Raw genomic sequence first — 10276 nt, forward strand, 5'->3', positions numbered from 1 at the left:
GTGGAAAAAGGATTCAAACCTCTCCCCTATAAAGATGCTATTTTTTATTACACAGTGAAATCTACAAATGTCTTACTTTGAAGGGATCACTGCAGCGTTAGCCCTTCCAAATGCAAGACAGCCAGAATGAGTAATCTCGCAGAGTAGACATGAGAATTGTAATGAAGGAACAAGTCACACTACAAAAGACACAGACTATAGTGATATCCTTTGCAGCTAGAAAGACTGTGCTAAACTTATCTATGCATTTATACTTCCCTCATCTGTATATTGTTTGTAAGCACTGGTATTTGTCACAGATGGGTCAAAATAAAATGGATCAGATGAAATAGTCGCTCCTGGTATAAGAGAAAACAGTTTACACAAAGCAAGTGTGTAAAATTTAAATCATAAAATATTGTCTTTACATCACCAAATGGTGACTATACTGTAAAAGCCTTAAATCTTTTAGTCTTCTTACAAGCACTGTAATATGTATGGAAGCCAAAACACACAATTTAAAAAACAAGTTGTAAAACAAGATTTAATTCATTTTCTGAATGGTAAATTCCTCCATATAACCCTGTCCGTGAAACATGTCATAGAGAGACAACTTTTAACATCAGGAATTGGGATTTATACATGTTCCACAGTTTGATTTGCCTGAAAATATGTAAATTGAGACATTTATTATGCACACTAAACCAACACAATTAAAGTTATATTAAGTCAAGCAATAATTAGGCAAAGGACTTTATTTTGAAAAACAAATTGATGCGAATCATCACAAATATTAGTTTACTATAAAAAAAGACCAAAAATGTTAAACACTATATTTTCAAGAAATGAAATATTGACAATCTGAGGATTTTGGGAGATCATCCAGTACATAAAACAGATGTAACTTAAATGTTTCTTGTAACTCATACTTCTGTATAAAGAAATACTTTAGAAGATGTAGAATTCCATATGTTCTTGTTTTTTAACTTGATTTTCAGTTTATGAACGAAACCCCAATATCTTTGAATTTCCTTAAAATCATAGGTCAATAGTTCCTTTTGCTTTGAACTTCTTTGCAGAACGCTCACTTGCTCTTAGCTGGAACTTGCTACCATAGATGTGGGAAATAAAGCCATCAAGCTCCAGGCTAAATACATTGTTAAGCTTGGGAATAACTGAAAAGTTGAAGAATAAAAAAAACAAAACAAAACAAAAAAACAACACACCATCAGTAATATACCAGTGTAAATCTCTGTCCTTCAAGGTTCTGGTACTTTTGCATGACTAAGTTTTCAAAGGCTCTTCTTTTTCAAGAATTCCAATGTTTAAAAGCATCCAATGTCTTGAAACATCCTATTAGTATGTCACAAAGAGCATCAAAAGTGACAATCAGATCAACATAAACAATCTGCTTCTGATATATCTTTTGCTATTTTCATGAAGCCTATCTGTTCAGGGCTGTTCTGCTCTGGTGAGAATGCTGTTCAACAAGAACATGGCTGCATGATTTTTATTACTAAGTATTATTCAGCCTACATTGCCACTTGGGCTTACAAAGAAAGTATCAGATGAATAATATGCAAGAGTAATATTTCTGACTACTCAAAATGTGAAGGTACAGAAAACTGTACTACATACCTTTTAATTTATCTTCTTTAGTGATAATTTTGAAAATATGCTTCATTTCCTGTAGAATAATTCCTGTGATCCCAACATAAGAGGGACATTTTGATTTAGTTACTAAAAAAAAAAAAACAAAAAAAAAAAACAGATGCATCAGTGGAAGATTTTGCAAATGAAAATGACCTATACTATAGCTTCATAATTTTAAAAGATTGCTTGTAGTAATTCAGAATAAATATACCTAAATATACCTAATGCTACTATGAAGTCAAATTAATACTAGTAGCAATCACATAGCTGTTGGTGGCTGTGCATATTAACAATGAATTCTAACAAAGGAAGGTTTCCACAAGTATTTAAATGAAGTATTGGGGGGTGAGTCTGGGAAGGGGAGTAGGTCAAATAATAATTTGGTCTCAACATGTGACCTCAAAGTAGGTAATATTTAGAGAGTATACAAGTACTAAGACTACAGAAATAGAAGTTAAATATGTGTTTGTGGCAGAAGTTAAGGGAAAGGAACATGTAGGTTTAGAAACAAAGTGTAAGGTGATTGTGACCCTATAGGGCTTTGCAAGAAGCCTTCGGGAAAAAAAAAGGAAAAAGTAATACCTGTAACAATAGCTCCATGGAGATCAGCTTTTAGCAATTTGGTCTGAATCATCTGTGGTTGTCTTAAAAAAACAAAACAATTTAAAAAAAATCTATATTTACAATAAATCTTGTCTGTGGTGTTAAAAGTCAGTACACATTTGTACTTATAAAAATATAGAAATACATGCTTGTTTAAAAACATTATGCAAAATAATCTTTCAAAGACTATTATTGTATTACCATAAGTATAAACAATCTAGATTCTACATGTTTTTAAATAAACTGAACTTACGCATCTGGTCTGAGTCCATTACACAGATCCCTGATGTATTGTTTCCAGAGTTCATGTAATGGTAGAAATAACTCATATCTACAATAGTCAGCAAGAGACAAAAAAAAGATTATACGGTATCTTTTCAGAAGGTTGTATGATAGCTTAACTACTAACCAATCTATAATTTACATACAAAGTTAGAACTTGTTTCTTTGAGTATCTCATAAGTCATTAGCTATACAATACAACAGTCCAAGCTGTAAGATTACTTACTCTAAAAAGAGATTTTTAATGTACATCACAAAGATTTTGCATTTTATGTCCTGAGAAACTCCTACTCTTGTATTCTCTGTCTACTTCATTTCCCAACTATGGTTGCAAAGAGGATGCTTTCTAATAAAAAGATTTCATGCACTGTGAGATACTAAGTCTGGTCACTATCACAGATCTCTGGCTCCATACAGTAATTTACAAAACACAAAAAGAAGGCAATGTCAGTGATATTCATAATATGCAGTAGACATCTATCAAATAAAAAATAAAGAACTGTCCTCGCATGGTCAAATGTCATAAGCAGCACAGACCTGATCTAACTCAACAAAATATTAAGAGTACTAATTAATAATTGTTAGCACCAATACATACATATTGCTGCATGTACAAGCTTTCAAAAACTTTTCAACTTTTAATAATAACTCACAAAAAGAAAGCTTTTTAAGTTCTTACTTTTGTTGTTCTGGTTTAACTTCAAAGAGCCGCATTTCTCTCCTCTGCTTGGCAGAAAATCCTTTTGTTTTCTTCCTTTTTTCCTTTTTCCTTCTTCTCAGACTATGCTCAAGAACTACCGCTTTTCGGGTTAGCATATCCTGGATGGCTTCATCTTTCAGTCGTGGCATACTACGCTTCAGAAAAGCACTTACAAAAGCTTCAGCTTCTTGTGATCCTTGAGGCTCCAAAATAAAAGTTGTTAAAGTTAAGAATATCACTGACTAGTAGTCTCATCAGTGGTTGGTACCACTGATACTAAATACATGCTAATGTACCATGAAAAAAAACGATAATATTCTAGATACTTAAGTCAATTATATTTTCATGAAACATTTCCACACTGACCCACCAAAGTGCCTCAGAATCCTTAACTGAGGGGACTAACTCGAGTGTTGATGGTAGTTTAGTTTCCATGGCCATTCCATCATCCTTTATCTGAGAAGGATGAATAGGTGCCATATTAGTGCTAACTGGGACTATATTTTGCGACGTGGAAGTCTATTCATTAGACATTAGCTATGAGAAGAAAATGATTGCACAGACGCTTGTGTACAACAGATTAGCTTCACTTCTTTAAGTTGATTCAGTTCAAATAAGTAAGGCCCTACCAAATTCACAACCATGAAAAAACATGTCACGGACTGTGAAATCTGGTCTTTTGTGTGCTTTTTATCCTATGCTATACAGATTTCACAGGGAAAAACTAAGGGCTCCTGGCCAGCAACCACCTCTCTCCAGTTGCCCAGCTCTAACAGCAGTGCCACCATCCATCAGCAGTAGTAAGGGTAGCAATACTGCAATCCCCTCTACAATAACCTTGTCGCCTCCCCAAACCCACACACACAACTCCTTTTTGGGTCAGGGCCCCTACAATTACACCATTGTGAAATTTCAGATTTAAATAGCTGAAATCATGAAATTTACAATTTTTAAAATCCTATGACCATGATATTGACCAAAATGGACCATGAATTTGGTAGGAACCTACAAATAAGCCATCTATCAGTAAACAGAAAAATCTGACTTTGTTACTGACTTTAATAGATAACTGAAAGCAAAAGAGTTCATATGCTACTAAAAATTCTGAGCTCTCCAGTTCCAAACTCACTCTTAAGAGCAAACATTCCCATTTTCATGCAAACTTCCTAACGACTGTAAAAAGAAAAATACAGATAAGACAGCAATTTGTGCAGGAAGAGTGTTGTCCAAGTTTCTCCCCGGAACTCTCCACAGATTGTTAAGAATCTGTTTCAAACAGAAATCATTATTTTCAGAGATATGTAACAGCTGTTTCAAGCTATATCTGCTTGAAAGTTTCCATGCAAAAATAAAACACCAGCTATTGTTATGAAAAAAGATAAGCCAATTTAGCCAACATTGCTATGATACATTATTTACATTATGAAGTTTAAGAGGCTCCAAATCTGATTCTTAGAAAACAGGTAGAAGAGACAGTGCCAGTCAAAACATTCAAGCAAAATTATTCAGGACCCCCCTACCAACCCCCAGTATGTATAGAAAAGAAAAAAAAATAGGGCCCTGCACCTGTGTTGAGAACGATTGTCTCCAGTTGGGCTCAACACAGCTGCAGGGTCCTGCCTGCATAGATCAAGTTGAAGCACTGAGGCTTTGAGAATGAACAAGTTGTTAAAAAAAAAAAATGTGCAAAAATAGTTAAAAAAAATTCTAAATACCATCTTGAGTCACATGCAGTCAGGTTTCTGAGTGTGATTTTAAACTGGCTCATAACTCTAAAAATGACCAAAATGTCTTTTGCTAGGCCAAAGTAGAAACAATATTTAGTGCTTGCTGAATGGCACCAGCCAAAATGCAAAGACCAGAATTCAATTCAAACATTATCTTGATTAACCTCCCTGTACGAGATGAAAATTATCGTGACCAAGGTTTTAGATAAAATGGACAATTTGACTAAGAAACAAAACAGCATGAACTGACATTACCAGCTACGAAAGAGATGAGGGTTGTATATGCAGAGTCCAGCTCACACAATTCTCTTTATTAGAACAGCAGTTACAGTAGCTGATACCTGGAGATCCAATAGCTTTGCAGCCTGCGGCGGCAGCTTACTATAAATCACACCTGGAAGACACATTAACACAATTCCCGGTTAGCAGGGGCGTCCCCTTTCCCCACACTAGGTTAGCCAGTCTGCTTCCCCGTCTGGCGGGCAACAGCTGACGCCTGCGAGGACTGCGAAGGCCGCCGCCACCTCCTCCCCCGCAGGCTGCACAATCCTAGCGGGGCCCGAACGGCGCCGGGGTCTGACCGGGCTGCGACCCGCCCCCAGCCCATGCCCAGGGCCGGCAGAGAGCTCGGGGCCGAGGGTTACGCGCTTCGAGCGACAGGCGCGGTCCGGGGCGGGCGCCGCGCCCTGAGAAACGCCGCTCGCCCCTCAGCGGGGGCCTGGGAGGCTCTAACCCCGCCCCCCGACTCAGCGCACTGCACTGAATCCCGCGAGAAGTGCCGCGAGGAGCCGGGCGGAGGGGACACCGGCCCACGCCACGGGGCTAAAGTAACCGCTCAATGGGCCAGCACTTACGCTCCATCTTGGAAACTAGGCTGCACTTCCGGCTCCTACCGATGAAATCAAGATGCTGCGTCAAAGCCCGACTTCGACAAGAACGCGCATGCGTAGCAGCTGGGGGTGGGTCTGCACCACCTGGTGCGCGCGCACAAACATCCACAAGTAGTTCGCACCCGGCAGCCCAACAGCCTCTCTGGGGGCTTTGTCCCTTCGGCCAACACAAGCCAAGCGCATGCGCCCTTGTATCTCGACCTAACTCCACCCACATGGAGCGCACGCGCTGCAACCTAGGAACGCTTGTTCGCCGGCCCTTACTGAAGGGAGGGCGCATGCGCATTGATCTGCGCTGAACGGGCTTTTGGAGAATGGCGCATGCGCAACAGTCCCCTCCCAAAAGGGTCGAGGTTAAGGGAGGAGATGAGGCGGGGACGCTGACTAGTGCTGCCCCTGGTGGCGAGGCGGGGCAGTACAGCCTGGCCCGCCGTCACTCTGCGCCCGGCCAACCCCGATGCTGCTGCAGCCCTGGAGCCGGCGAAGCGCGAGACTGGTGGGCGGAAGCGCTGAGAGGTCAGTTGCCCTGCCCGAGCCGAGCGAGGGGCACCGCAGCTCCAAGCTCGCAGGACTCCAGCAGCAGCAGCAGCAGGGCTGGATTAACGCAGGGGTTTAGGAGCTGCAGCCCAGGGTCTCGCGCTACGGGGGCACCCACAACAGTAAATCAATAATTATGTACAATTCAGTGGTCACCAACCTGTCAATCAACCGGTCGATCCCGGAGCCTGTGCCAGTCGATCACGCTCTCCGGGCCGCTGAAAGCCCAGGGGCCCAGCAGGGCTCAGGCAGGCTGGCTGCTGTGTCCTCACGCTGCTCCCACTGCTGGCATGTCTCTGCGGCCCCTGGCCGGGCTGGGAGGCAGCACCACACGCTGCCCCCAGCCCTGGCCCCACAGCTGCCATGGGCCGGTTCCTGGCCCATGGGAGCTGCGCGGGCAGCGCTTGCAGGCGCAGGCAGCACATGGAGACACGCTGTCGCCCCAGGGGCGCATCGAGGCCTGTCAGCAGCCAGCTGGTTCCAGGAGCGGCGGGCTACAGCAGGCAGCAGCCTGTATGAGCCTTGCTGTGCCGCCGGACAGGAGCAACCCAGAGCCTGCACCTTGCACCACCGCCTGCACCCCAACTCCCAGGCCAGAATCCCCTTCTGCACCAAACTCCCTCCCTGAGCCCTCACCCCTCACCCTCTCCTGCGTTCCAACGCTCTGCCCCAGGCTGCACACCCCTCCTGCACCCAAACTCCCTCCCACAAAGAACCAATATAACAGCTGTTCTAAGGTAAGAAGTAGGTTATTTTGAATTAACTATATTCTACATGTTTTAAGACTGAAATGTAACCACAGAACGGCTTTGTGTTAATTAAAAGGCAAGTTTATTATAGTGTTAATAGCCTCTATTCCATAATTGTGACAATTTTGTTTTAAATTAGGAAAAAGACTTGTATACAGGGTCCCCACACAATCTAATAGCCCTGGGCCTACAGGAGAATTCATCTGGCCCTGCTGCAGGGGCTTCAAGAACAACTCCCACCAGCAACAGCGTGGCAATACTGTCTGGACAGGAGACAACCCCCAATCTTCGCCAAGACATCCAGTCTCATCCCCACTCCGCCAACACACCATTGGAACCATCCGTACATCCACTGTCACCCAGCCCCTCACCAATACACCCAGTGTCACCCAACCCTCTGCCAACACATCCACTGTTAGCTAGCCTCTCAATACACCCAGTGTCACCCAGCTCTGTGCCAACACACCCAGTTAGCCAGCCTCTCACCAATACACCCAATGTCACCAAACCCCACATCCACTCTCACTAACCCCCACCAATATACCCAGTGTCAGACCCATCACTCACCATGCACCCAGTGCTAGCCTAGCCTCTCACTAATACACCTAGTGCCAGCCCCTGAACTCACCAATACAGCCACTGTTCTCCCACCCACTCACTAGTACAGCAACTGTCAGCCCACTTACTCACCAATTCAGCTAATGATAGGCCCCCAATACCTCCCTCCTATCCCTACTCCAGACCTTAGCCTCTCAATGCTACTCTGTTCCAATAATTTAATCTTTCTCATACCAACACTCCCTGATACCACCTTTTCCCCTGGTACTACTCACTCCCTGATACTACCCCCTTGCCATATCCCCAGTACCTTTCCTGCCTGATACTTCCCTGATATCATCTCTTTGTCAATACCCTACACTTATCAATATCTCCTTGATGCTTCCCAGTTCCAGTTTCCCTGATTTCACTCACTCCTGATATTACTTCCTGCTTAATACTATCCCCTTCCCAATACCACCCTGAAAGCACTCCTCTCCAGTACTATCCCTTTGTCACTACCACAAGCTTGGTACCTCTCTGATACTTCCCAATCCCACCCCTTTCCTGATTTCACTCACTTCCTGTTTCTAGCCCCTACCAATATTTTCATCCCTTTGTCCCTACACTATCATGATATCCCTAATACCCCCTTGCCAATGCCATCCTCTCCCTGATATCTCCCGGATACCAACCACTCACCAATACTTCCTTGATTTCAGCCATTTGCCTATACGACCCTGATACCATCCTCTCCTCAGTACTTCACCAATACCATCCCTTCATGGATACCACTCAGTCCCTAATACCATTCCCTTACTGATACCTCCCTCATACCACCCTCTGATAAGCTCTTGATATCAGCCACCTACCAGTGCCACTGCAATACCATCCATTCCCTATACTACCTGCTCTGTGTTATGGTTTTAACACAGTTCTCTCCCCACTACCAACCCAGTGTCATCTGTGTCTTGATACCACAGGAGATATTCCTATCCTGCTATCTCCCTGATACCATCCAGTCCCCAGTACCATTCCCTGGTATCACCACCCTGATACCATCTGAACCACCCAGATACTAATAACTCCCCAGTGTCCTCCCGATACTCCATATGCCCTGATGCCACAGCTTCCATCCTGGTACATATTCCCTAAACCCTAAAATACTAAATCTACAGAGATTTTGGTTCACTAAAGGAAGAAAAATGCTAAAGTCATGTCTCAGGGATAGAAATGGAATTGGTTCATAATGAATTTCTCTTTGGTAGAGGAACAGATAGTTATGAGAGATAGTTACTTACTGAGACAGTGTATAAGAAAGATGACTACTCTGCTGAGTGCTATTGTGGAGCTGTAAAGCACTGGCTAGATATCTGATAGCAGTGAATGCTCCTGTAAGTTTATGAGTGAAAGCAAGAAATGGGCTGGTGGCGAATTCAAATCTCTGTGAATGTAAATATGGGTATTCACTGAATCATCCTAAATATCTTCCCAGCATTCAGCACCACCACAACAGCAAACAGATCTCTCTAATTTAAAAAGATTTAACTCTTTGAATGGTCACCGCTATTAAAAAAAGCTCAGTTTTCCTGAATGGGAATATTAGGAGAAGCACTATAGGTCTTTAGAGCCATATGAGTGCTCCTTCACTGGATTTATGCTGCAGTTCCTGAGGCACTTAAGGGATTAATAGTCAAATCAGTGATGGTTATCCTGACATTGTAAATCCAATGATCCAGGCTAAACTAGTGCCTGGGGAAGCCGGTCTCTTCCAGCAGTTCCATGTCTTCATCATCCAATTTACCTTTAGGTCTAATGTCTGAGTGAGGGAGGAATGCATATATGAGTGTGCATGTCCCAACAAAAAAATTCTGAGAAGCAGGAGTTGAAAATTTAATCCGATAAATGTGAGGGAGAATAAGAAAATAAACAAAGTAAACAAAGAAAGTTTTTATAGAAAAGGAAGTGCAAGTAGGATTATGGAAATGAAAACCAGTAAGTGAAACGTAGACAGAAAAATATCAAAGTGAAACAATGTGGACATAATTACAGTACATTTCCATCAATACATAGGACTATCAAATGGCTTTCACAAAGCATTTGAAGGGATGAAGTAATTTAGGGGTTTAGAAACAGATATAGTGATACAACCTTCACCATTATATGGTATAAAGGTGCTTATATTGGTATAATTTATTCCCCTAAATGTAAGTATGTATTTATTATCCTCCCTAAATTTAGGGAAGTAAACTATACTGATAAAAGCACCTGTATACCAGTATAACTTTAACAGTATCTGTTTCTAAACCAATATACTTAAAGCAGTACAAAAACTATGTGTAGTCCAAGTGTAGGGTATCTTTTGGGGAAATTGCAGATAGATGTGGAAGCAGTGAAAGGATGACCTAACTGTGGAGAGTCATAAAAAAGGCTAAATTTAGAGGAGCAAAGTGAACAAGTACAGTAGCAGATATGAGGTCAAAGTAGCAGGGAATAAAGTTTTGAAAAATAGGGAAATTATCAATTGAATTTGGAGGTGGATGGGAAGCAAATGAAGTTGGTGGATATGTGTAAAACTAGTCTAGGTTATATCAGTGTGTATCCTACACCTTTGCTAAT

The 10276-nt window shown here is 42.2% G+C and overlaps 1 protein-coding gene across 3 annotated transcripts; it reads right to left on the reverse strand.

Annotated features, from left to right (window-relative positions):
• Window positions 1-716: 716 nt before the first annotated feature.
• POP4 (POP4 homolog, ribonuclease P/MRP subunit) lies at window positions 717-6066 on the reverse strand. 3 transcript variants are annotated; one of them, XM_050923108.1, is made up of 8 exons: window positions 5953-6048; window positions 5799-5911; window positions 5286-5338; window positions 3197-3420; window positions 2489-2566; window positions 2215-2276; window positions 1618-1719; window positions 717-1154 (listed from the first exon to the last, which is right to left on the reverse strand). In XM_050923108.1, exons 1-8 carry the CDS (start codon window positions 6015-6017, stop codon window positions 1018-1020), a joined length of 834 nt encoding a protein of 277 aa, XP_050779065.1. In that variant the 5' UTR covers window positions 6018-6048; the 3' UTR covers window positions 717-1017. The 3 variants fall into 3 exon arrangements, with proteins under 3 accessions (XP_050779065.1, XP_050779066.1, XP_050779064.1); XM_050923109.1 differs by having other exon boundaries at window positions 5838-5911; window positions 5953-6047; XM_050923107.1 differs by having other exon boundaries at window positions 5838-6066.
• Between the last annotated feature and the right edge of the window lie 4210 nt (window positions 6067-10276).

The sequence above is a fragment of the Gopherus flavomarginatus genome, chromosome 14, assembly GCF_025201925.1.
Source record: "Gopherus flavomarginatus isolate rGopFla2 chromosome 14, rGopFla2.mat.asm, whole genome shotgun sequence".
NCBI classification, from domain to species: Eukaryota; Metazoa; Chordata; order Testudines; family Testudinidae; genus Gopherus; species Gopherus flavomarginatus.